Here is a 27,967-nt window from a genome sequence, read left to right as displayed (position 1 = left end):
TTGCAATTCAGGAACATACTTTACTTCGGAGTTCAGAACATATTAACTTTCCTTCTTTTTTCAGTGCTTCAAACTTTCAACCAAATGAACTGGGAACTAGCAACCAACTTTAGCATCCTGCTCATACCTTGTTGTTGTTTTAATTATTTGTTTCAACCCATTGTCTTCCACACACTTCTAACAATGTTCTATAACACTGTGAGTATCCAGTCTTGAAGTTCAATGATGTACATTGCATACATTCCAAGATCACCAATTCATCATATCAAGGACAATGAATTAAAAGTGTGAGAAGAGATTTATTTCTCATGCTGCTGCCTAACTTGTGGTACATTGATTTGAAGAGAATTTTCGCAAGACCCACAGCCGCTGCCGATAGAATTACTGTACAGACTAAGAATGGTAGAGTTCCCCCTACAAATTAATATGAAAACACAATGCAAATTATTGAACACTACAAAAAAGCAAGCTGGTATATGTCATATTGTTTACAACTTATCTTAATAATTTACATGAAGGGGGAATTTGATCCTTTTTTCTCTTGAGTGCTGCATACCCTGTAATGTAATCTGTTGGGGGCTGTAAGCAGGGGCAGAGACAAAAGAAATGTAGATTAATCCAGAATAGACGGCACTGCTTCAGTTTTCACCATGGCTACCAGAGATTAGAATTCTCAATCCTACAAAGGTGTCCTCAGAAATAAGCCCATCTGGGGGTTTATTGGGTTCCTTTCAAATACATTTATAATTTTTATTTTATTTTAGTACAGTAGACTAATATAGGTAATTTGAAAAGCAAGTAAAAGTAATTCCTTTCTTATTTTAGTGTGCCGTATACACATAAACATATATGGTAGAAACCTACCAATTTGTTATTGGGCAGCTGGGAGAACCCCCCCCCCAAAAAAAAAGCCCAGAAGAAAAGCTTTAAAAAAAGTATTTTAATCAAATAAAACACTGCCCCTCCTCGTTCTTCTGAAAATTCAGAGAGATGGCAAAATCCTTAAAAATAAAATAAAATGAAACTAATAGAAAGGGGGAAAAACTCTGAAGGGATGGGAGAATGTGGCAGAAATGTCTTGAGTGACATAAAAGGCTGTCATCCATGATTTACACTATTTGTTTAAAACTGGTTTCAGTATACAGAAGAAAAATCAACCCTTTTCCATTTCCTCCCTTCAAAAATTATGTTATAAACATGATTATGCAAAATGATGATTCTGTAAAACAGAAATGATTAGCATAAAGTAAACACATTACAGAAATATAATCTCAACATTTCAGAATAGACATTTACATACAATAAGGCAGCAAAATTTCACATAGATTTACTACCTATGATTTCAGTAGTCCTTCCAACTAGGTTATTGGAAACTTGGTAATGAAAATAAGGGCTACAACAGTGAAATAATTTCTTTATCTATTTGAGACTATGTGAGATAAGATGATTCCTGTTTCTATTTTGGCATGTCAGGAATGGAGGAGACAGAAGGTAGAGTTGATTAGAAATTTGATTAAAAGAAATGAAGTGTTCTATGAAGGCCTCAATCCACAGAATTCTAGAATAGCCTCAGATCAATTGATCCTCTCCTAGAACTTATCCAGAATACTCTGGCTGAGAACAGCAGCTTTACTTTCTAGACATGTTAGAAAGTAAGTTCCACTAAAGTCAGTAAGACTGAATTAGATTGTTTTTGTATGTGTGCATGTATGTATGTTGAATTAGAAATTTTAAAAGCACAGTGTAAGGAAGCTAGCAGAAGCTCACTTCTCTACTACCTCCTCCCCATGATAGCCTGTCCAATGCTGAACTAAACTTTGGGCCTCTGCGCTGAAGGGGGCTGATGAGCTGTAAGGAAAACTGGGCCAAGGCACTTTCAATGAATGAGGAAAATGCCAACTCCTTTTCCAAGGCAACTGCATAAACACCTGTGCCAATGTTTTGCCTCAGTGTCAAATGCTTCAAAATGGCTTTAATAAAAAAGGAAACAATTCTCCTACTTCAGTAGAACTTACAAAGATTAGAAACCAGTATATGGTCCAAACCAGGCTCAACGTTTAACATGTATATGTATCCTCAGTGAAAGTAAATGCTACTTTTGAAATTGTATAGTTTTCTTTACAGCCAGTAAGATTTAATTAACAAGATTAATTGATTTTGAGACACACTCTATGCTAACAAACATGTTACAGCATTTCCGTCATCTGTTGATTTAGCAAATAGAAGATTCAATTTATATGTGCTTTTAAAATCCCTAAAACTGGCAGTTTATACGTACTCAAACTGAACATGATTACAAACCCAAAAATATTTCCTTCACGATTAGTTAAGAGAGATACTTCTTGAAAAGGTAATCACACTTTTCCCTGTCTCTTTTTTGTACTTGGTAAGAGACATCTGCTCACAATGAAAGACAGCAGGAAACAATTTCAGAGGATCCATAAACGAGGTACTGTGCATTCAGGTGACTTAAGGGGAAGCCCAATCTCCTTGACAAAAATGAAGTCGGGTTTTTCCAAGACCAGTTTCTCTAGCAACATTCACAAGTAAACAGGCAAGGACAGCATTTGAAGCAAATGCATTGCGTCAATGTGCTCACCACAATATGCAGCCGTCATTATTTCACACGGGGGCAAGTTCTGATGTTACTCCAAATGTTAAGACCACTTGTAACGTTACCAAAAGAAATATACTTTCTGTTATATACATTATGTACATATTTACATGCTTTTATTAAATACTGAGGGGGAATGCCAAGTTCAGAAAACTCTTTCAATGGATAAATGCTCTTTCTGTGCAAATTCAGACTGTGTCATGATAATGTCCAGCTAAATACAATCCACATTCCTCGGTCCACCATCCATCGTCAAAGCACCAAACCTAAACAAAAAACACAATTATAGCATTTAATGCTGTCTCTGGTACACAATATTGAGTGATTGTGCTGCAGTGCAATGGAATGAACTCATTCTGTTGATATCTATGGGATCAGAGTTCAACTGACTTAGCTGGATTGAGCCCACTGGCTTTGAATCGAATGAGTCTTTAAGACGCACCACAAGGAGTAAGGTAAAGGTAAAGGACCCCTGGACAATTTAGTCCAGTCAATGGGGTACAGCACTCATCTCGCTTTCAGGCCAGGGAGCCGGCATTTGTCCACAGACAGCTTTCCAGGTCATGCGGCCAGCATAACTAAACCGCTTCTGGCACAACGGAACACCATGACAGAAACCAGAGCGCATGGAAGCACCATTAACCTTCCTACCGCAGCGGTACCTATTTATCTACTTGCACTGGTGTGCTTTTGAACTGCTAGGTTGGCAGGAGCTGGGGCAGAGCAAAGGGAGCTCACCCCGTCGCAGGGATTCGAACTGCCGACCTTCCAATTGGAAAGCCCAAGAGGCTCAGTGGTTTAGATCACAGCACCACCCACTTGCCTTTCAGCACAAGGAGTGCATTTGTGTGAGTACAGTGGAAGGGCCCAATGTGTCGGTCATTCCTAACTCTCTCCTTCCTGGTGGGATGCCAGTTACACTCAAGCGACCAGCGTCTCTGCACAGAATTCACACGTGCGCCTCTGCAGTGTGGGAAAGCACCATGCAAAAGTGGCTTCTTTGCTTCTGGTTGCACACAAGACGCCACTTTGAAGCATCGATCTCCTGCAAGCCGTGGACCAACCCTCTTCACATGCACAAGAAATTCTCAAAAGAGAGGCACAGCTACGTGTTCACTGAATATGCTTGCTGCCAAACAAAGCTCCTTAAAATGCCCACTTACCTTTCCAAAAGGTGATTATTCTCGGCTAATTCTTTAACAACACCTTCCATTTCTTCTTTCAGTTTCTTCATACTGAAAGTTTAAAAGAAAGAAAGAAAAGGAATGCACCATTACATGCTTAATTCTTTATAAAATTACTGGCTATTTCTTTAATGTAATGAAACTGGAAGTGAAACAGATTTTTATAAAAGACACCCAAACTGTGTATAATGTGTATAATGACTATTTAAAGAGGATGACTAAAGAGCAACTTTCAGCTTGGCTCACTAAATACTAGGCTCTTCCAGGACTCTGAATCACACGAGGAGCCTACATGCAGGGAGGATAAAAATCAATGATTTTTTTTAAAAATTAAATTGGATTTCTAAAATAAAATGCTTTTAGAGGAAAAAATCTTTCTAAAGATAGTTTTCGATTAAGTTACATTATAGTCCAAAGGCTATTCACCAGGAAATAAGGATTTGGTTTAAGTTTTTACTGTGTGCTAAAACTCAGTCTAAGTTTTTTTTTAATTGTTTAACCACATCAGTTAATAAACATGGATATATATGCTATAATGTTGTTGCTATTAAGGAAATGATTATTTTTCTCCTTCCAATAAAGTACAGCGGAAAAGTTGTCCAAATATAAACAGTTAACTTATTAAACCTCACAATAATTTTGTAATTATCTGTCTATGTATTTCTAATAGTATAACCACATCAGTAATTTTTGATAGAGCTGTAAAAACTACTCTGAAAATTTATTGTTACAAAAGTGAAACCGTCATCTGGTTGGGAATATTAAAATCATACTAGCAAGAATGAGTCTTCTGCAAAAAAAGAGATTTAAATCTAGCCTTACTGACTAGTGATTTAAATAGTGATTTAAATAAATTTGAATTAAACCAAATCCATGCTGCCTACCTGAGTAGGAAAGGCTCCCTGTGGCAGATGTTTGAAGAAGAGGGAAAGAAAGGAAACAACTGCCCTTGTCCCTACTCTCCTTTATGCGATTCTTACTCCACGAAGGATTTTTTTTTAAAACACCAAATAGGGCTAGTGATGGTAGCATCATAAGAGTAAGAAACACAAACATTTCATGTCAATACTGTTTCTAGAATCATGCCATCTTGGTCCTCCAGATGTTGCTTGGCCACTAGTACCTTCAGCCTCAGCCAGCACGTGCAATGGTCAGGGATGATGGGAGTTGTAGTCCAGCAACACCTGGAAGGGCACAGATTAGCCACCCCTGGGTTTAAAAAGCTAATAAAGCTTGATGTCAACATTCAAAGGTGACTATGCCCAGAGTGGCTGGGGAAATCCAGTCATATGGGTGGGGTACAAATAATAAAAAAATAACAATCTTAACAAAAGCTTGACATTTTGAAGTACAGTGGTACCTCTACTTACGAATTTAATGCGTTCCAAACACACATTTGTAAGTCGAAAAAATTTGTAAGTCAAATCCCATAGGAATGCATTGGTAGAAAAAATTCGTAAGTCGAAGCAACCCTATCTAAAAATTCATAAGTTGAAAAATCCTATCTAAACCGCATCCAAGATGGCGGACTGAGCTCCATTTGTAAGTAGAAAAATTCGTAAGTAGAGTTATTTGTAAGTAGAGGTACCACTGTAGTTCTATGAAAAGCAGGTTTAAAAGCATTGCATTCACCCAGGTGAGAAATTCTTACCCAAGTGTCATTTCTACCAAAGTGTTTGAACTTGGATAAACTGGGTTAGTTGTATGTTTGATCCCACCCGAAGCAGCAAACATCTTATGGGGCAAATTTTCTTGTAACTGCAATAAAATACACAAAGCCATGTTAATAAGAAAAGCAGAGACATATTTCAAATAGATATTCACAGGATTCGAGGGGTGATATTTGGTACCCAAGTTGAAAAGAGCATATGCAAGGCCAACTGCGCCTCCCCCTTCACCCCACCTTGAATAACAGTGGTACCCTGACAGCACTGCTGGACCATTAGTCAATTCCTGAAGTCTGTAGTTGCATAACTCTATTTAGTAAGTTTTCCAGGTGTACAGTAAGTTCAATGTTAACAAAACAGAATTTAAGGAATTGTGAAGACTTCATTAAAAAGGAGTGCAGGTTATTATGAATTTCTGCAAAGCACTTATTCCTCTTTTGACTATCCCTCTTTAAAATACTGATATGGTATACAGTCGTACTGTGGAAGTCAAACAGAATCCGTTCCGGAAGTCCGTTCGACTTCCAAAACATTTGGAAACCAAAGTGCGGCTTCTGATTGGCTGCAGGAAGCTCCTGCAGCCAATCAGAAGCTGCGTCAGATGTCTGGCTTCCAAAAATAGTTCGCAAACAGGAACAGTGACTTCCAGGTTTGCGGCGTTTGGGAGCCAAAACGTTCAAGAACTAAACTGTTTGAAAACCAAGGTATGAGTGTAATTAAGGAGAACACTTACTTCATTTACATAGTCCTGATATTTGGACACCTCTTCCTCAATATCGAAGCAGAGTTTTCTGAGATTCATTAGCTGTTTTCTTAAAAGAAGCATCTTCCTGAAAAGGAAAACCAGTTTTAAAACCATATTTTTGTGTCAAAAAGCCTTGCTCTTGTAGATACACAAAACGGAGAATCTTGCCTCATCCATTCCTCTGCCTTGTCTAAGAAAACTTCGTACTTGGTGACACATTCTTCCTTGAACAAGGTCATGGCTTTTGTAGCATGTAGGAAAAGCTTCTGCCTGCAGCACAGAAATAAGAACCATACTGTCATATTGCTCCCAAATATTCCATTCTTCTAACAACCCTGGACCTTAAACACATACAGTATCTCTGCACACTGACGAGGGACAACATGGTAGAAAGAGCACACAGTAGACTACACAATTCAAAGTGCTGGTGCTGACCTTTAAAGCCCTAAACCAGGGGTCTCCAACCTTTAAGACAAAAAGAGCCACTTGGACCCGTTTCCGAAGAAAAAAAATAAACTGGGAGCCACAAAACAGGGACGTAATTAGAAATCAGAGGGCCCCATAGCAAAATTTGCTATGCCCACTAATCAATGCCCCAAAATGCCATAGAAAATTAATCAGGGCCCCAGTGTACCATAAATCATAATCAGTGCCTGATGTAAATAATAATTAATAATGAGGGCCCAATGTCATCCTCGTCATTATAAAAATAACTTTGAGTTTGGGCTGCCTTGATTACTGGGAATGGGCACCAGCAACCACTGCCTTATGAGTTTGGGCTGCCTTGATTACTGGGAACATAGCTGCCAAGTTCTCCCTTTTTTTAAGGGAAATTCCCTTATGCTGAATAGGCTTCCTCGTGAGAAAAGGGAAAACTTGGCAGCTATGACTGGGAATGGGCACCAGCAACCACTACCTTATGAGTTTGGGCTGCCTTGATTACTGGGAATGGGCAAAACTCTGACTCCCTTATTAGGACACCTGTATGGTTTCATGTGTGTTGCTCCCATCAAGTGAACTTATAAAATTTCCTCATATTGAATCAACCCATTGATTAATACATCTACCTCAATCTCCTGACCAGGCCGGCAGGAGGCCACAGGCAGGCCGCAGGCAGGAGCAGCAGCAGCAAACACGCGCTCCGAGCCCGCATGCCTTTTCTGCTGCTGGGCGGGAAGAAGCGCACCCGTTTAAAAAAATAAATAACTCCGCCCCCGACCCTGTGAGCCTATTGGCTGCAGAAATGCGGCGGGGAGGGGCTGATGCAGGGAGGGGGCCGACCACGCTCCCCGGGCTGCTAACGTCACCTTGCGTCCTTTTTGCACAGCGCACGCGCACAGCGGAGTTGTGGACTCCGGCGCGCGCCGTGCGGGGTGCAGGTGCACAGCGCGCCGCCGCAGCTGTGTGCTCCGGCGGCGGTGGGCACCGCGCAAGTGTCTGGCGGGCGTGGCGGGCGCCGCCGCATGGCTCAGGCGGCGCATGGCTCAGACGCCTCCTCCCCTCGTATCCGCTCCGGAGCCGCAGCAAAGGTGTAAAAGAGCCACATGCGGCTCCCGAGCCGCAGGTTGCAGACCCCTGCCCTAAACGGCCTCAGCCCAGTATACCTGAAGAAGTGTCTCCACTCCCATCGTTCTGCCCGGACACTGAGGTCCTGCGGCGAGGGCCTTCTGGCTGTTCCCTCACTGCAAGAAGCAAAGCTACAGGGAACCAGGCAGAGGACCTTCTCGGTAGTGGCGCCCGCCCTGTGGAATGCCCTCCCTTCAGATGTCAAGGAAATAAACAACTATCTGACTTTTAGAAGACATTTGAAGGCAGCCCTCTTCAGGGAAGTTTTTAATGTTTGATGTTTTATCGTGTTTTTTAATATTCTGTTGGGAGCCACCCAGAGTGGCTGGGGAAACCCAGCCAGATGGGCAGGGAATAAATAAATAAATAAATAAATAAATAAATAAATAAATAAATAGTAGTAGTAGTAGTAGTAGCAGCAGCAGCAGCAGCAGAGGAATCCCACATATAGAAATCACACACTGGTTTTTTATTTTGTGTCCACTGGTGTGATGCCGGACCTCACCCAAAATATTTATAGAATTTTAAAAAAAGACTTACTTGTCAAATTTGTGGATTTGTTCCTCGTTATATGGAAGTCCTGAAGAAAATAAATGAATAAAATGAAATTGGATAGCAAAAGTAATGCTCAGGGAGTTGTGAAGCTTTTCAGGTCCAAGGGCAAACTTATAAACTGGAGAAGCTGTCTGAATGATTATTTCAAGCCAAACATCAGTGGGGGGAGAGGAGACCCAGTGAGAACCAGGGAGGATTTTGGGTATTTATTGATATAATATCGGTCTAATAATCATCAACTGTGTGGAGACAACAATTATTTTAAACAGAAAATTAAGGATTTTGTCTGGTTTGATTTACAATATTGGCATAGAAGCAACATCTCATAAAAGCTGGGGAGACACCAAAGAACTCTGGATGACTGCCTGGGATTTATGATGCAGTTTTAATTGGCCGTCATTATGGACGAAAGCGCAGGCCAGTTTGTTGTCAAAGTGTATGGTCATAGAGGGAGGTGAGTCTTCAATATTCTATGTTTGTATTTTTAACTAAAACCCTTCCCTGCAAAGGCTAATGCTTGAATGAGAACTGGCTTGGGAAAAGTATGGGGCGGATGTCTTGATTGGATTTATCTGGACAGAATGGAATGGACATCCACATCTGCATGTAATGGGAGGATTCTTGGACTGATTTGGCAGAAATACCAGCTTGTGAAGAGACGCTGTGAACTTATACAGGGGAATCCTGGACATAAAACCACACAGAAATATATTGTTTTATTTATCTCGCTTGTTGGAAGAAGTCAGAGGCTGTGGAAAATAATGAGGATTAACATCAGAATGACTTATGGGAAGCATCGGAAATGAATATGAGAAGCAGTAGAACTATGAGATGATCAGATCCCCTCCAAACTCAGCCTCTGGGCAGCGCAATGGCAGATCAGAATTGCTTTCTCTACTCGCCGTTTGAAACACATACTGTTTTTATAATCGATGACCCCCCATCAAGCCAAATAGTCGTACCTTGGATCTTGAACGCCTTGTGAGCTCCCGAACGCTGCAAACCCGGAAGTGAGTGTTCCGGTTTGCAAACATTTTTTGGAACCCAGGTGTCGGATGGGGCTTCTGATTGGCTGCAGGAGCTTCCTGCAGCCAATCAGAAGCAGCACTTTGGTTTCTGAAGACTGAACGTTTTGGAAGTCGACTTCCAAGGTTCGACTGTACACATATACTTAGCCATGATCATTTTAACTTGGAACTTTATTATTACCAGGGCTTTTTTCCTAAAAAAAAAGTTTATTACTATTATTTATTATTACTATTATTTTAATTTATTACTCACCCTTCACCCTAAGCCTAAGGTATGACAATTTAAAATAAATGCAACATTAAAAACAGTTTACAATCAAAACTTAGTCACAAAAAACAGGGTGGATCTTAAAAATATGCACCTCAGGTGGTAAAGAGGTAAATCTCCAGTACCTCATAACTAAACTCAACTAAATATAAACTAAAATTACTTACGGCGTTCTGCTTTGTCTTTTTTGAACTGATAATAAATTTCTGTAATGGAACTCAATAGCACTTGCAACCTTTCTGGGCTAGGAGAGAAAAAGTAAAGATATAAATCATTTAACACATGCCCAGTATGTATGAACTTGAAAATGAAACACAGTAAGAACTTTACATGGAAATGCCACTTACTTTCTGTCTTTTGGGTGTGTGCCTTCCTGGTTGGTCCAGCCATCAGACAGCAGGCCATTCAGACAGAGTTTGCTTTTGATATCCTGAAGACTGCTCTCTATTGTTCCCCGCGAACTTGAAAGCTGAACGAATGCAAGAAATTCAGCTTTACCCAGCAAAAATTTGCTGAAAGCTGAGTTTTGGAACATATATAGAAAGAAACCCTTTTATCTTTTATAAATATAAGATAAAAGGCTGTTTATGTATGCAACAACTGCGGCAAGAATTATTTTAGCCCCAAAATGGAAACAACAAGAAGTACCAATGAAATAAGAGTGGCAGGTGAAGATGATGGACTTTGCAGAACTGGCAAAGCTGATAGGAAAAATCCGAAACAGGCATGATCCAGTTTTCCAAAAGGACTGGAGTAAATTTATACGATATTTGAAATATTATTGTATGCAATTAACATCACTAGCAGGGTTGTCTGAAGACTTGTAATGAGAAATTTTCTACCTTTATTTAAATTTTGAGTCATGTTGTAATGAGTGCAATTAGAATTGGAAAACGTACAAAATGCAATGATATAAAGGTTAATTTCGAAAGCCATGAGGCGGGAGGGAAGGAAGTTGATAGGGTCTAAAGAGCCAGGGCAGTAATGTGGATAATGGTGTGTGTGTGTGCAGGCCCAGCTCTAGGGGTAGTCTCGGTGGCGTGGGGCACCAGGGTGCCAGGCCGGTAGGAGGGCGCGGAAGCCGTACTGTGCGCTGCGCCCGCCCACCAGGGCGGGGGGGCGGAGCGATCTCCGCGCCACGGCGCCAGGGCACCCAACCGGCTTGAGACGGCCTTGTGTGTGTGTGTGTGTGTGTAAAAGAAAGAAAACCTGGTTACTTTAGAATAGCTGAAAAGGTCTCAATGACAGAAAATTGGCCAGAAACCTGCAACACCTCATACCGGTAATAGCCGCAAGCCAAGCCACATTTCCTAGAATTTACAGGCGTCCACTTTAACATACTTTAGCCATCCTTGCATTGGAGCAAAGAGATACTTTCTACTGGCTGACAAGAATCTGTGCTTACAGGCAACATCCTTTCATTGCTGTCACTGTAAATATACACAAAAGACCACTGACACAAAAATAGAAAGTCATCTACATTGAAGGAGATCTTTTTATTTTTGCTTTTAGGGTGTGCGATAAAATCTTCTGGAATATTTCACTAGCACATTAATGCTCAGCACCTGTATTGGTTTGATCTCCTTGCAGTGCTGTTGTGAAAATGCTTCAGCATCACATTTTGGGGACGTGTTTCTTCATGTGAACATCCGTGCATGGTCACATGTGAAAAAAGCATGGCTCGCTATTTCCCCCACAAGAATTCTGCCGTATGCCACTTCTACACAAACATGCATGCATGCAATGTTAATGTGCTTACCCGTAGCAGCTTGGAGTGTATGTCTGAAATTTCATCCACTTCTGATGGTGCCAGGTTGATTTGCAGCAAATTTTGATATCTGTTCGCCAGAAAACAAGACACACAAAGCCAAATTACAATGGCCTACAGATCTGTTTTAGCATGATCAAATAATTGTTAAAAAACCCCCACAAAAAACTCTATTTGGTGATATGCCAAAATAAAATAATTATTATTATTCTGGATCCGACAGAACAGTAAATCCACAAACACCTGAAATAGGGAGGCTTGGATATACAATTGAGAACTAAATGTGCATGGAGATATTTCCGTAGACCTTGAAGCAGTTTTGCTGAAGGCTAGTTAAAAGTAGTTTATGTAAGTTATCCCCCCCACCCCATCCCCGGTATCCCTACAAGAACCTTGCAAGGTAGGTTATATTAAGAGACTCTCCAAAGTCAGCCAGTGAGCTTCCTGGCAGGGTGGAGGTATCGTGCAGCAAAAGGGATTTGGATTGCAATGCCCACCATTGTTCAACAAGACTAAGACTGGATATTATGCAATGACATGAGAAATGCAGGCCTTCCCAGCGTGCAGCACTCGTTCTAAAAAAAGAGAACATTTATATACTCACATTTTCCCAGCTTTTTCTATGTTTCTGTTGCAAAATTCCAGCTTGATAACCACCTCTGTCTTTTTGTGAAACGTTTCACTGTAATCCTCTTTGATTATTTCGCTAGAAAGAACACCAACTGTGTTAGCACAGATATGAAAAAATACCGGATATGCTAGCCGCGTGCTACAACAGAAAACGTCTGCTCTATATCAAAACTGACACACTCCCACCCAGCTCATGGAAAATAAATATGCATTGTTCAACTTCTTGTTGGTTGTCTTAACTGTTTTTATATGTTATTACAGTGGTACGTTTCAAACGCTGAAAACCCGGAAGTAAATGCTTCCGTTTTCGAACGCGCCTCAGAAGTCAAACGGCTTCTGCCGAGTTTTCCCATTTTTCTCTATTGAATTTGCAGGCCGCCCTTTGTGCCTCAGTTTTCGAACGTTTTGGAAGTCGAACAGTCTTCCAGAACGGATTACGTTTGAAAACCAAGGTACCCCTGTATACTGTATTGTAAATCACTTCAGTATGCCTCATGGGAAATGATTCATAAATGAAATAAGTGATAAGTAACGAACATCAACTTCTTCCTGAAAAGGTACTATGTTCCAAGAACAGGTGGTGACCATTTTAGGCGCGACTGCCGACCTGCAGGTCCTTTTGGACCCAGAAGAGGGCAGAACAGAGACAGAATGGGGCAGGGTGTGGTCTGTTGGTACGCAGGGGAGCTGGGAAGGGAACCTCCATGCAAAATGGCAGCTGCCTGTAAACAAAGACCACAATTCTAAGTACTTTTAATAGGGCGATAGTCCTCTTCTGAGTAAACAAGCTTAGAACTCCCATCATCCTGCATACAAGAATTGCTTTCGTAGGTGGAATTTGATGATTAACAGAAACTTAAGTTAATAGTTCACTGCAAGGAACAGGAAAGCCTATCGCACTGTAACTACCTCCTATGCAGCACCAAAGGATATAATTCTATTCCAGCTTAGGTTTGTCTATAGCTGGATGTGCATGGCAGTTGTTGGGCAGAGATCTCTCTGGGGCTTTCCACCTTTGTAACTGGCACTTGGAATATCCGGGGTCGGTAAGTGCCAGAGAAATGATTCCCTCTGCCCGATCAAGCAAATCACAGCGCCACTCACATTAACCACCTGATTCCCTTCCGCATCAGTTCCTGGTAAAGCAGTAAAGCACGGGCAACTCTGCAGGCGTAACAAACAACCCCTGTAACCGCCTGGAAGACCAAAGAAAGGTGTGAGCAGCACACACTGCAGTTTGTCACAAGCAAACAGACTGCGATAAAAACTGTATGAGTATATTTTTAAGGAAGCTAAATCAGGAAAAGGTTGAACATCGAGGCAGGTGGGAATACTGAGCAACACACTTATCACCAAGACAGAATGAAAGGTTGAGGTTTCTAAACTTTAGTTTTACAGTTTGGACTTCCAAGACATCTGTGAGGTGTAAAAGGAGCACATACACTTTTAGAGATTTTGGGATATTGGGCTGGGACAAAGGGTAACAAAGGCAGCAAGGAACTCAAGATACTACCTGGTAGGCAGGATACTGTATATTAAAGTTGGGGTAGAATATTTGGGCTGAAGGGGAGACTCCATCTATAACAGGTGCTTATCGGGTGTTCTGCCATATCCAAGTTCAGCACCAATACATGTATTTCCCTTCTAGGAAATAGTCCCATGGCACAATTATGAAGAGATACTCACTTTTGCCATGCTTGCATCAGTATCTAAGTCATAACGTTGGTGGACCTTAGGAAGCAGAACTAGAACAGAAGAATATAAAAGAAAAATTACGATTAGGATTGCTTTATTTCTTAAATTTCTATTCCACCCTTCCTCACATGGTTTTCCAGGATAGCAAACCGATTACTTGCTCACAGCTTTGTTTAAAAAGTAACTTATTTGGTCACATAGAGGGCTGATGTCTGAAACAACTCCCACATGAGGAATCCAACGTAATGTGTTTGAAATAATAATAATAATAATAATAATAATAATAATAATAATAATAATAATAATAAAAAATAATACCAGGTAATAACAATTCAGTTCCAATAAGTTAGCCATTAAAATACCAAAAGGCTCCATCATACTTTCTTCATAGAGTAATCCTACGATGTTCACAGCCTCCCTGCTCACAATGATTATGGGATTTTCTTCAGTGGTTCTGGGGAAAGATTGTGCCAATCTGCTGGGCTCTAGGACTAAACGCCGGCCTTCATATATCAGTTCCTGATTAATTGAAGCTATTTTTGTCTGTTTGTAGACCAAATCATGAAACATGGCAGCACTGTTAAAAAAGAAAAAAGAAAAACATTTTTAAAATGGCTCCTAATGAAGTAATGTAGACAAGAGTGAAGAAGAATGGATCCAGAATTAATAAGCAAAACTGTTCTATTCAGAGGTAACCTAATCCTAACAGTTTGAAATGTCATGTAAGAATAAAGATATGAAAATGCTGAAATACTTACTTATTATGGATGTGAATATAAATTTTGTGTGCAGTCATTTGTTGCAGAGAGAAAACATGAATAATTATTCGGTGCAGTATATCGCTCGTCTCTGCAAAAAACTGATCAAATCCCCAGCATTTCTCTTGATCTGCTTCAAGAATATTTGCAAGAACGGGTGTGAGCAGTACTTGCAAGCCCCTAAAATAGAAAAATAAACATATTTGCTTCTAATTCTGAGTAAGCACAACATTCCTTCTTTTCCTTCTGCCCACTCTTGAATCTGCTGGTTTTTATGTATGTATAGCAGCACTGCCAACAGCACAAAACTCTCTAGGCTACCTTGCCTAGAAACCAACTGGTCAATGATTACTCATATCCTCTATGAAGCAGGGAAGATATTACCTACTGAGATATTTCCTCAACACTTGCTGGGTAAAGATAATCTAATTAATCAGTATTTTGTACAGTGCGGAGGGTGTCAACTATTTTCTGTTAGTAGTGGGACAGCTGCTGGCAGCAACAAGAGAGATGTTTGCTGAACCCATACCCATCAACCTTGGTTCTCCAGATGTTTTGGAACGACAACTCCCATGATCCCTGACCATTGGCCCTGTTAGCTAGGGATCATGGGAGTTGTCGTTCCAAAACATCTGGAGAGCCAAGGTTGCCTATGCCTGTTCTAAGGCAGCAAACCTTAGGGAACTTATTTGAAAGCAAGTTCTATTGAAATTCATGGGTTTAGCTTCCAAATAAAACTCTATGTGGAACGTACAACATTTTGCTTTCCTAGTTAAGTGTTGCAACTAAATAGCTGAACCATGGATGAGGATGGGCCACAAGTCAGGATGTGAAACTATGGTTTGCAAGCCACAGTTTGTGCTGATTTAAGCATTTCATCTGTACCTTACGAGGCATAGATGGTTACAGCTGTTTTCCCAGCCCCTAAGCTAGCAAAGAGACTTCAGCTGTACAAACGGAACCTTGGCTTCACTAGTTAGGATCTTAACCAGGATTAAAGCAATGAACCATGGTTACTGCCAGACATATCTATATTGAGTCTAACCATGCTCCAAGTTGGGGCAGTGATATACCATCAACAACTGAAGCATAATGAACAAAAAGCCCAAAAACCTTGGGTTTCCAAGAAGAAATTGTTTCTTAGCATTCTTGGCAGCAACATGAAAGAGGGATATGGTATCAGGATCATGAAGTTGAAAGAGTTATTGGAGGTGACCTAGTCCAAACTCAGTGCTGGCATCTTCTTTGAGACTCCTTAGGGTAATAATAAAGTGGGATATCAAATCTAAACTCTACTACTACTACTACTTCTTCACATCTAGGTTTCACCTACACCAATTTGTCTGAGCTCTAATACTGTATTCAAGTTTTAATCATAATACCTTTCTAAATAACAATATTGTCCAATAAAATAGTGGCAATAAAATAGCATGTGTGGGAAAGCAAACATTCTATATGCACAAAAATGGTTTCTAATACCAACACAAATGAAGTGAAATACGTCTGATATCAGCTAAGGAAAGCAGAGGGAGAAAATACACTCAGCATTCAGTTACTTAAGTGAGACAGCAATTTGATGAACTTACTTTGAAAGACTGCAGGAAACAGGCATATCACGACTCCATTCAATGGGGCCATTTTCTGCTTTTTGTACTCCAGATATTGCACCGGAAGGCTTTCCAGTTATAATTTTATACCTTTGGGATATTAAAAGGGAAAGTGCAGTCATTTGAAAACATAAGATTTTCTTTAAAAGCTTAATCATAATCTTAATAGGAATTATCTGTTTGCGACCTTGGACCAGATTACTGCTCAGGGATAGGCCACATTGTGTTAAAAGGCAAATTTCCCACGCACGAGTGTTTTCTAGAATTTTTCTCAGGAATGTGAAGCAACTTACGTTGTATAAAGATTTGAGACAAGTTCATATATATATATATATATATATATATATATATATATATATATATATATGGGGAATAGAACATGCCTCCAGAACCAGAACTATTAAATAGTTATTAGAAACAGCAATCAATTGTTAGCATTTAAAAAACAATAATGATACATGATTATTGGACTAGAGGATCTGTGTAAAACAAACAGAAGTATTTCATTAAAAATTGTGGATGAAGAAAGCTTGTGTTTTTCCTGAGAAATTTTTGCAAGGTCCTTCTTCCCCAGGCAGTCCCCGATGACGCCTCACTCACTTTTCCAGAGAGCCCTCTAACCCTTTGGAGCAGCTTATTGGGTGGCACATAAGGGAGGAAGACTCAGCAAGAAAAGCATACTCCAACAGGGGCATCCCTTAAGCTGAGTTCCCCTGAGCAGAACTCTGGATCCTAGCCATTGGGCTTGCTTTCTCTAACTTGCTAAAGCGAGTTGGAACTCAAAGCAGATCAGTTCGCAGGTCTGGCTAATGATTTACCATATTCTCTCTCGTACTAAAAGACACGATAATGAGTAATTCAGTGGCATGACTACTGCATAAATGTCACTCCCAGAGTCTGAATAACAGCCACTGCTGATGTGAAAATTCAGCATGAGTTCAGGGCTTTAAATTATATTAAGGTTGCCATGTGAGTTGCTGCCACGAGTGACACTTTTCGGAAGTTTTCATCTGGAAGCTGAATGTATGGGTTGGATCTAGGGGTGAGGGGAAGGCCCAACCCACAAGTTGGTGGAAGATTCTTACGTGACAAAAGAGAACTGAAATCCTTGCTGCCCTTATGCTTGCAACAAGGTCTAATACAGCATCTCAGGAGGCACACTTGTGCTATGTTCTCCATGTTTTACAAAGTCTCCTGCTGGCTCTTCTGCAACAGTCTGCAGTACAGCACCAAGCCAGGAACTGCATCCACATGGGATGCTACTAAGTGGATCTGCCCCAAGCTGGCTTCTTTTAATCGATGGCCACAACTTTGGAAACAAGGCAAGAATATAAGAAGAGCCCCTGCTGGATCAGGCCAATGGCCTATCTAGGCCAGCATCCTGTTCTCACAGTGGCCAACTAGATGCCTCTGGAAAACGGGCAAGCAGGGCTGAAGTACAAGAGCATTCCCCACGTGGCTTCTAGCAAGTTATTTCCTACAAGGTATTAACACATATATTCCAGTGTTCTCATGCTTTGATGAAGATGCCAAATCAAATTTGCTCCTCAACACAACTAGAATAAAAAAAAAACCCAGTTCTACATGCTTGTAAAAAAGCAAAGTAATTTGAGAATAATTTAACAAATTCACTACAGCTGGTAAAGAATGAGGTAGTGGCAGTACATGTAAACCCAGTGTTAGGTATTCAAGAGTTTACCCAAATCACACAAGATTTTTATTCCCTCAATTCTTTGTTTTCTATTTTTCTTTGATAGCACAACTTGTGAATAAAGCATTTCCTCTAAATTACCTACATCACTTCCTTGTTTCTACGAGGCCCTTCGAAAGGTCGAAAGGGTAAACTTCCAGTTGCAGCATGGTAAAATGTCACCCCTATGCTCCACAAATCAACTGTTGCCCCGTATTTCTTCTGATGTTCTTTTCTCAATACTGCTCGTTCGTACATATCAGGATGCTAAAAGAGAAGCAATACTAGAATAAATTGTTTCATCAACAAGCGGCAAAACGTACAATGTCTGAAAACTTTCCATTTGTTACATTCAATAAAGGTCGAAATTACCCTTGAATGTGCCTTTGAATGATAGTCACGTGCACCATGGACAAAACTGGCCTGTGTCCCTCTTTCCTTCCTTCCCTCATCCGATGCCCACTCGCATCTCCATCACAATATGTTGCTGATCAATGAACTCAAAACTCAGATTCTGCTAGTAGCCATGCAGGCTGTTGCTAAAAACAGTTTCTTTCCTAGAGCAATTTTGGCCTTAAATGGAAATTCTGGACTTTGAAGTCGTTTTATTTGTTTATTGTTCTGTATTGTATTGTGCTTATTAGTATTTTAATTCATGTGGAGTGTCTTAATTGAGTTGATACAGCAACCAAGAAATCTTGTTGTTCCCGCAAGGGGCCAGACAATATTCTATTCTATTCTGTTCTATTCTATTCTATTCTATTCTATTCTATTCTATTCTGTTCAGATGTTTGCCCCAAGTATCAACAGATTACACAAGTAAGGCTAAGAAGAAATAAAATTTGTGTAGGTTTACCAAGTATTCTTCTGTACCGTAGAGGGAGACAAATTGCTCATCATCATCCAGCTCCCTAGCAGCCCCGAAATCTGTCAGTTTATAAACAGATTGACCATCTTCACCTATAACCCGCATGATATTGCCTGGCTTGATGTCACGGTGCACGATTCCATTCTCACGAAGATGGTTCATGCCAGCCACTTAAATGCAAGGGAAAATGAAGAGAAATATATGTAAATTTTAAAAGACAAGTTATATTTCTATTGGATTTATTCCTCTAAATCTGTATTTATAAGCACTGAAAGAAAACATGCAAATATCCTGGCTGAAATTCTAAATGAGCTTCCACTGAACAGAGTTCCACTTTCAGCATTCGCAGCAGGGAGGAGAGTGTGATTTCTGCTTATTTCCTTCCCACCTTTGCCCTGCAGTCCATTGAAAATCTGCCCCACAAGGTTGGGGAAAGCTCGGGAACAGCATGCAAGGTGGCACATGGGGAAAGGCAAATTAGTAAAAAATACCACCCCACTTCCTCCTCTCCAGTGAGAGTTTCTGCTGCATCACAGCATGAATGGAAGGAGTCCTGCTTAGGGTTCCCAAGGTAATAATAATAATAATAATAATAATAATAATAATAATAATAATAATTTATTTATACCCCACCCATCTGGCTGGGTTTCCCCAGCCACTCTGGGCAGCTTCCAACCGAATATTAAAAACAGTACAGCATCAAACATTAAAAACTTCCCTAAAAAGTTGATAACCTGCAACTTTGAATAGGGCATAGAATCAGACCAAAAGTCAATGAAACAACTGCATCAATTGAATCGCAGGATCCTGACAGTTGGCTCTAGTCAATATTCCAATTATTTGGACCAGCTGGAGATTCCAAACAGGGATCAAAGGGAGCTCCATGCAGAATGCACAGCAGTAGCCCAGTCGTGATGTAACTAAGATATGTGTCACTGGGGTCCGGTCTGTTTTCTCCAGGAAGGAATGCGACTGGCACACCAGCCGTCCTTAAGGGAAGGAATCGTGAGCACTCTTGGCGGACCACTTCCTGTTAGTTTATCCACTCCACAGTCTAATAGATAGGAGTGGCATGCGTACATTTAACAGCAAAAGTTACCCCTGTGTAGCTTAGTACACCTGCATGCGTCAAAACCAAACTTAAATGAGATTGCATCCATCCTATGGTTCCATATCTGCATGCAAACACGTTCAAACTAGGCGAAGAATTCGAAGGCAGTGCCATAAACAAAGTAAGCCCAATATGTGACCTTAAAGTACATAAGGAAACAACTTCCACATACCAACATCTCTCAATACAATTAAGAATTCTGCTTCTGGCAACCCGTAGGCATTAGCTGGCTCTTCTAAAACTGTATATAAACTGCCACATGGGCAAAATTCCATAACAAGGACTTTATGTCTAGAGGTTGTCTAGAAAAGAAAAACAGAAAGGTTTGCAAGTTAACATGCAACAAATCCCAGTGCCAGAAAGATAGCAAAAAAGCTTCACTGCCAAAAAGTTTACCCAGACCCACAGTTAGTCAAGAAGAAAGATATAAGTTCCTTTCCTATGGGTTAAAAAAGAAAAGCAAATAAACTTATCTTGAGCAGAGATAAAAGCAATGTAATTTAGAAGTTATGGTCCTTAAAAATCAAAGAGAGAAGAAATGGAAAACTGCTAGGAAATATTTTTGTCCATTCTTTTCTCCACCACTCAAAAGTTCAGTATTTTCGGCTGCCCAGAATATACTTGATTTCCCTTAGAAAGTAAATAATACTATGCACATTTCTTGGAGGTTTTGCTGAAATTGATGTTAGCTATTGCCATCAGTTATTAGGACTGATGAGCAATTCTAAGAGGAAAAGCTTCAAGGATGGAGCCATTTATGTGTGTCTGCCGCACCATTATTTGGACTGAAAGCAATTCTATTCTGTGTTGAATGCAGACATTAAGAGAAGACTCTTAAAAAAAGAAGGGCCATTATTAAAAATCAAACAGATGTTTCATAATTATATACATCATCTATATAAATAAATATGTAAAATGCCAGGTTGTGTGTGCTCAACTTGCTCCGAAACCGCTTGACCGATTGCGTTGAAATTTGGACACAATGTCACATGCAAATAGGTGAGTGTTAGTATAAACTTAGATTATACATATGTCACACCTACCACATGTGAAAACATGGTTTTTTGGAAACGCCAGAAAAACAGGAACAGGAGAGGTTGCAAAACATTGCCCTCTAGTGCCGACTCCACTGGTACTGCAGCTACCAAATCTTCCCTCTCCAAAGCAGCTCAGCTTGGGTTTGCCGGGAACCCCTGCTTGACAAGACCAAAACTGCAGACTTACCTGAGTGGAGGCGGGGGCTCGCCAGGGTGGGGGTGGGGGGAGGACAGGTTTGGGATGGGTCACGGATTGGCATGGGGTGAGGGGAGTCACAGGGATGAGCCACAGCAATGCGTGGCTGGGTACTGCTAGTATGCAATAAAGCAATGCAACCTGTTCTACGGCACATTCATAAATGTTCAAAAACATATCAGAAATCATACACTGTCGCCGTGAACCTCAAATCAAAGAAAAGGCATTCTGATCACTGGAACCCGAAATAAAATAATAAAACAATGCTCAGCAAGCTACCGGAGCAATAGTTTTTTTAAAAAAATACCTCTTCTTCTATGGCAAATAATTTGACAATGTTCTTGTGATTCAATTTCTTCAGCACTTCAAACTCTCTCATCTGAACATCCACAGGACGAAGGAAGCTAAAGTTATTGAACACTTTTACGGCATACAAGTCTCCTGTTTTCTGTAAAACAAATAGAGAGTATTTTTTTATATAAAAGAAAAAGCATTCCACACAATTGACTTAGGAATAAAAACCTTGTTCCTGCATTCATTACAAAACTATAAAAATATACTTTGCATATGAATAATAATAATAATCCCTCAACACAGTGAGATTTACTTCTGAATAAACATGGGTGTGAGTTTGCTTTAAAAATAACGTGTTGGGGGGGGGAGGGGTTACACTTTGGGTTATATCCAACCAACTCAATGCACACATGGAACCATTTCTGTGGCCACAATGGAACTTCTGCTCTCCTTCCTCCGGAGAATTGGGCAAAAACCCAGAGAAGATTTGTAGGGGGGGGCGCATGTGGAAAGGGGAAAAGAGAGAGAAGTGGGGAAGGGAAGTTTGGCTGTGCTTGTTTTTAAATACTTGATAACTATGAAAGATGTCAGAAGACTTTAAAATGCATGTGTTGAATCCAAGGGTGTCCGTACATGAGTGAATAACATTTCCACTTGCAGAATGGGATTTCCCTTCCCCATTCCCCTAAATCTGAAGGATTTGGGGCCCCTCCAAAGCAGACTTGGGAGTGCAAGGGTTTATAGTGGGAGGAAAGAAAATCCATTCATGCCATGTTGGATTCAATGCTGTACCTATCATCAGTATATTGTTACTTCAATACCCAAACAAAAAAGGGAATAAATGCCATTTTCTAAAGGTTCCAGTGTGAATAACTTGTTAATCACTAACTAGCACTTTACCTTTAGAATAAGGAGGGGTATTGTTTCAGTTATCTCCAGTAAGGTTTTCTTATACTCTACAGTAAGATAAACCTTTTATATTTCATGAGCCAAGCAGTTACATATGAAAAAGGTATAATAAGACCCTCTTAGTCATGCCTCCTGTGTTTCCAATAATTTGCACTGCTGATTGTATATTCATTTCATAAAATACAAGAAAAAAATCAATTCCATTTAATTTTACAGTGACAACAGAGACTACTTTAAGATCGTATAAAAGCCTTTCCAGCAGACAGCTAGAACTTCCGTCTCCATACAAACCTTGTGTCGTCCACGAAAAACATTTGCAGTAGCTCCTTGTCCCAGAATGTCCGAGAGAAGCCAGAGATAATTCGAAGTGCTTTGCATTTTTGCTCCTGATTGGGCAATTCTTGTTTGATCTGAATAGGGAAATAGATACTCCTGAATTAATCGCCACAGTACATGTGACAGTAGACAAAAGTTTCACGTCTTACTCAAAACTTAAGGGAAGTACCCTAGGAAGATTAGCCTGATTAGTTCCAGAAATTTCTTTTTACTGATATCCTGGAAACCACAGGACGAAATAATTCTAGTTCAAATCTATTATTGGAGATGCAGTTTATTTCTGACTTCTGAATACGGATGCAGAATAAAATGGAGGCCAACAACAGAACTCTATGTGTTGTTTTCAGTCCAATAATTTTTTTTATCATTTTCTACATTTGTTTTCAAAATTAGCCAAGTTGTTCACATTTAAGTCTGTGAAAATATGATACAACTGTACAAGTGACCAAGGAAATTATGTTACCAATGGGATCCACAATCCAAAACATTATCACAATATCGCTTCACAATATCAGCTTGTAAAAGTAACTGCGCATGTAAAATTCAAAGCAAGACTACATTCATATTAACTCCATTCTGATCCTTTCATCTGCTTCTTTCCCAGCTTACTTCATTTTCTATGATATATTCACAACCAGCCTTCCATGCTGGTGCTCCTTTTATTTCTATCTCTCTTGATTTTCTTTTCCTGCTCTCTGTCCATTTTGTCTTATATGCGCCAAGAGCGGCACACCTATTATTTGCAAGGTGTCAAGTAGCAGATTGGGATGCTTATAGGAATTTAACACTTGCAGAAACCTATCAAAAGTGAGAATGGGGACAAGGCAATTCCAGCATGGATCCGTCTCCGTGAATTAAGAAACACACAAGAGAATTGGCAATGGTTCTTCTCCTTGCTTGCTGAAGCTAGCTAATCTAACAGTCACAGCCCAACCATCTCTGAAAGTCTTAAGAATGGTTACCAGTACCACTGAATCAGCAATTGAGATAAGGCATAGGAGAACAGCAGCAAAGCAGAGACTGAAGTAAAAAATCTACCCATTGTTGGGTAGATTGGCTTGCTTCTCCCCACCTGTCCTGTTCAGGTAGCTTAATGGTTCTCCTCCAAGTTTATTTAATTCAAGTCAGTTGAAGTGTGAGCTAACATTTACCCTGAGTAATAAACCTTATGTTTTCTTTATCCCTTCAACCAAAAGTTTTACAAGGCTATTTCTTTCTGCAAGCATGCTGCAATATATTTACCAAGGAAAAGAGGTGCAACATGTAGAACTTTGATTGATGGCTCTTTCTATTCTCCTGTAAAAGTGGCCACAGACTTTTCGGACCTTTCTCAATCTAAATCTTTGCATGCAATCTCCCGCTGGAGACAGGCAGGCCTTGACCTTGCATCCATCTGTCTCTAGCAATGCAGCTTGCAGATTTCTTTAAAAAAAAACATTTACAGAGCTTTATAAATCCAAAAAGGGTTTTCCCCCCTTCTTATATGGCTTCAATTTGAAATAGCTTAGGAGCAATTGTGGTTCATTATGATACACCTCCTTCTCCTCCTTTTTAAAGTGTATTTTATTGATTTTCAAGATGTGCTTCCTTCATCATCAAAGTTGCCATAATAGAAGGGTTAGCATATTGTTACTATAAATAATCACCACTATACTACTGCCCACTTGCAAAGAACTTTGCAATCTATGTGGTGAAATTCTATGCAGATGTGCTCAGAAGCATGCCCCTTGACATCATAGATCCAGCTTGGTATGTATAGAAGTTAAGAGTATCAGACCATTGCTGAATACACACTGTATCTTCAAAGCACACTTTTTCCTTCAAAGAATCCTAGGCACTGTAGTTTTCCCTTCACAGGGCAGCCCTTGACAAGTTGCAATCTACCAACCTAGCCTACATCACAAGTGTTGGACAAATCTGTTCCAGGGATCTTTCCCAGAGGGATTCAAATTTTTCTCTGAAAGAAGAAGTCTATGCCACAATCAAGCATAAGCAGATTTATTGTTGGTTGACACAGTACTGTGTACAAAGAACCCCTCCCCCCCCCCGCCAGCTCCTGCTGGAAAGAGGGGATTACGCATTCCAGTTCACATCACAGATAACTTACACCCTAAGACTGTTCAAATATCCCTACTACAATTCCTATTGGTTAAGAAATTGCAGTTTACAGGCATCCCGATCCGCCTACATCATGTTTGCTCCTAAACACGTAAAACAGGTACCCCCCCCCAACAATAACATATATCCCATGTCCTTTCAAATTAGCAGGTTTTTACAATAGGGGTGTGTTTTATAATATTCATGAAGCATTTGAGCATGCGTACTAGTAATTGGGTTAATTGGGACGCAGGTGGCGGTGTGGTCTAAACCACAGAGCCTAGGGCTTGCCGATCAGAAGGTTGGTGGTTCGAATCCCTGCGACGGGGTGAGCTCCCGTTGCTCAGTCCCAGCTCCTGCCAACCTAGCAGTTCGAAAGCACGTCAAAGTACAAGTAGATAAATAGGTACCCATCCAGTGGGAAGGTAAACAGCGTATCCATGCGCTGCTCTGGTTCTGTACGCCAGCTCCCTCAGCCAGTAAAGCGAAATGAGCGCCACAACCCTAGAGTCGTTTGCGACCGGACCTAACTGTCAGGGGTCCCTTTACCTTTACTTGACTAGTACTTAAGGATGTGGGTGGCGCTGTGGTCTAAACCGCAGAGCCTAGGGCTTGCCAATCAGAAGGTCGGTGGTTCGAATCCCCGCGATGGCGTGAGCTCTTGTTGTTCAGTCCCTGCTCCTGCCAACCTAGCAGTTCAAAAGCACGTCAAAGTGCAAGTAGATAAATACCGGTAGGTACCACTCTGGTAGGAAGGTAAACGGCATTTCCGTGCACTGCTCTGCTTCGCCAGAAGCAGCTTAGTCATGCTGGCTACATGACCCGGAAGCTGACAAACACCGGCTCCCTTGGCCTATAGAGCAAGATGAGCGTGGGAACCCCAGAGTCTTCCGCGACTGGACCTAATGGTCAGGGGTACCTTTACCTTTTTACTAGTAATTAAACTATCACTTGCTATTTCTCCTTGCTATCTTGGGTCCCCTCTAAACTATAAATCTATCCCTCTTTCAAGGCTAACAATCTACTTCTAACACATTCTTTACTTAATTGTAACATTAGCCAGGAAAAGAGCCTCTTAGGGAGTCAAGCTTGTGAGTCCAACATTTGCTTTGTCTCAGCAACTCAGGTTGTAAAACATGCTGATAAACAGTTCTGCAAAGGGCCCTCCTTGGGGCTCCTTTGAACCCCTTTGTTCACAGAATCGGTCTTAAGGCAGGCATGGTTACCCTCACCATACCTTCCCTAAGAATAAAACTCATTTTCATTCATTTATCCCACAACAAGGAAGATAAAATGGGGCTTGGTGAGCACACAGTGTACATTACCTTGAGCTCCTCGAAGATGAGAAAGAAATTTCACATAAACATGCATGCACGTATACATACATACATATGTACAGTATCACAGCCTTATGCTTCCTTCCCCATTCTGTAGCCAGCTGATGAAGCAAAGTCATCCTATTTACCAGGCATCCCCAAGCTGCGGACCTCCAGATGCTTTGGCCTACAACTCCCATGATCCCTAGCTAACAGGACCAGTGGTCAGGAACTGTAGTCCAAAACATCTGGAGGGCCGAAGTTTGGGGATGCCTGCTATTTACCTTTTCATGAAACAGAAGCTAATTCTCAATGAGGCTATCAGCACAATCATATGCATATTTATTTTGAACCCCAGGTGAATTCACATGGGGCTTACTCTCAAGTAAGGAGAAACAGGATTTAAGTTTTTGACACCAGTGGGGGGGACGGGACCTGAATCACTCCAGCTGTTTTGTGATTTTATATTGCGAATTTGCGTTGTGAACCACCCTGAGACCTGCGGGTATAGGCCAGTATACAAATTTGAAGAAGAAGAAGAAGAAGAAGAAGAAGAAGAAGAAGAAGAAGAAGAAGAAGAAGAAGAAGAAGAAGAAGAAGAAGAAGAAGAAGAAAGAAGAAGAGCAGCAGCAACAACAACAACAACAACATCTCTTATCAGTGCCAGGCAATGATCTGGAACAATGGGAGTTAAGAGTCCTGCAATAACACCAGGTTCTAGATTATTTCATTAAGATATACAAAAGAAAAGTGAACACTGAGTGGCCTAAGTCTATTTGTGAGAGGGTGAAAGCTGAATCCAAGGCAACAAACCTGTCATGGAACTATGTAACGCTGGCCACAGATCTGCAAATCACCCAATGCTCCACAGCTGAGCCCATAAACGATCTTTACTGCCAAAATGTTATGATTGCACTCGGGCAACAGGAAACTTCCGCTTCCATGCGCAATCAGTGAAAGCCGCTTCTCTGTACACAAGTTCTCCAATTAGAAATATGCAAATCACCCAACGCCTCACAGTTCAGCCCATAGGGGGATCTCCACTGTCAAATATTAAGTTTGCATTCCAGGAAACAGGAAACCTTTCTGGTGATTGATCCACGGGCGAATGCTGCGGGTTTCTCTGCACACAAGCGATCCTGTTATAAATGTGTTTCTGTGTGAATACACCCTAGTAAGTGCTAGGTCATGAGGGGCAGGAGGACAATATCTGGGGTGCTCAGTTAAGAGCTGGAGGAAGGAATCACTGTAGAGTTGGAAGGGGTCCCAAAGGTCATCTAGCCCAACCCCCTGCGAGGCAGGAATAATTTTTGCCCGATCTTGGGCTCGAAGATGAAGAGTGTGGTGCTCTACCGATTGAGCTACAATGTGACACCTGCCATCTAAAGAAAATGTCAGCGGGGTGGCGGAGAACAAGAGGAAGGTTGCAGCAGCGCCACCAAGTCCCCGAATAGTCAAGGAGGGCCGGTTAGATGCCCAACAGAGGCTCCTGGATCTTTTAGACATGCAGACACGCCGGCCCTCGCTCCTCGGTGGGCACGTCGAGAAGATTGCGCAGCTCAGAGGGCGAAATGTCTGGCAGGCAAACGAGCAAAGACGCCGGGCAGCTGAAACAAGGGAAGGCTCAGGATTCGAACCCCGCTCCCGGGTCGCTCTGCGGTGCACGGGGTCGCTTCTGTCTTGAAGCGCCCCTCTCCGGAGGGTTGCAGCACCAGAGCAGGGCAGTGCCGGGAAATCCCCGCTCCCGTCGGGCCTGCAGAAAGGCTGGCCGAAGCCTCCTCCTCCCCTTCGTCACTCGCTCGCCTGGGCGAAAACGAAACCCAGGCAGCAGCCACGTTCCCCGCTGGCTCTTTCCTGCGCGCGCCCCTCCCCACCCGCGCCGGGAGCCGCGCCGCCTTACCTGGGTCCCCTCGACAAGCCCCTTCCGACGGCGAGCGCGGGAAGCAGCCCCCGGCCGAAGCCCCGCTCCTCGCAATCGGCGCGGCCCGCCGAGCAGCCTCCCTCGTCCGGCTCCCCCTCGCCTGCTTC

At 41.4% G+C, this 27,967-nt stretch overlaps 1 protein-coding gene across 2 annotated transcripts; it reads right to left on the bottom strand.

Annotated features, from left to right (window-relative positions):
* Positions 1-279: 279 nt before the first annotated feature.
* Positions 280-27,967, bottom strand: TBK1 (TANK binding kinase 1). Of its 2 annotated transcripts, XM_035127798.3 has the most exons (21): positions 27,840-27,967; positions 22,482-22,600; positions 21,295-21,435; positions 19,927-20,056; positions 18,632-18,813; positions 17,882-18,042; positions 16,065-16,175; positions 14,479-14,658; positions 14,101-14,297; positions 13,712-13,770; positions 13,130-13,221; positions 12,000-12,101; positions 11,387-11,465; positions 9,975-10,096; positions 9,795-9,871; positions 8,317-8,356; positions 6,379-6,480; positions 6,199-6,295; positions 5,450-5,556; positions 3,778-3,849; positions 280-2,880 (listed from the first exon to the last, which is right to left on the bottom strand). In XM_035127798.3, the coding sequence occupies exons 2-21, from the start codon at positions 22,566-22,568 to the stop codon at positions 2,829-2,831; spliced, it is 2,190 nt and encodes a 729-aa protein (XP_034983689.2). In that variant the 5' UTR covers positions 22,569-22,600; positions 27,840-27,967; the 3' UTR covers positions 280-2,828. The 2 variants fall into 2 exon arrangements, with proteins under 2 accessions (XP_034983689.2, XP_088508608.1); XM_088652482.1 differs by lacking the exons at positions 280-2,880; positions 3,778-3,849 and adding an exon at positions 4,784-4,982.

The sequence above is a fragment of the Zootoca vivipara genome, chromosome 9 (genome assembly GCF_965207765.1).
Source record: "Zootoca vivipara chromosome 9, rZooViv2.hap1.1, whole genome shotgun sequence".
NCBI lineage: Eukaryota > Metazoa > Chordata > Lepidosauria > Squamata > Lacertidae > Zootoca > Zootoca vivipara.
The sequence above is the reverse complement of the archived record's forward strand: the minus strand, read 5'-3'. Positions and strand labels throughout refer to the sequence as shown.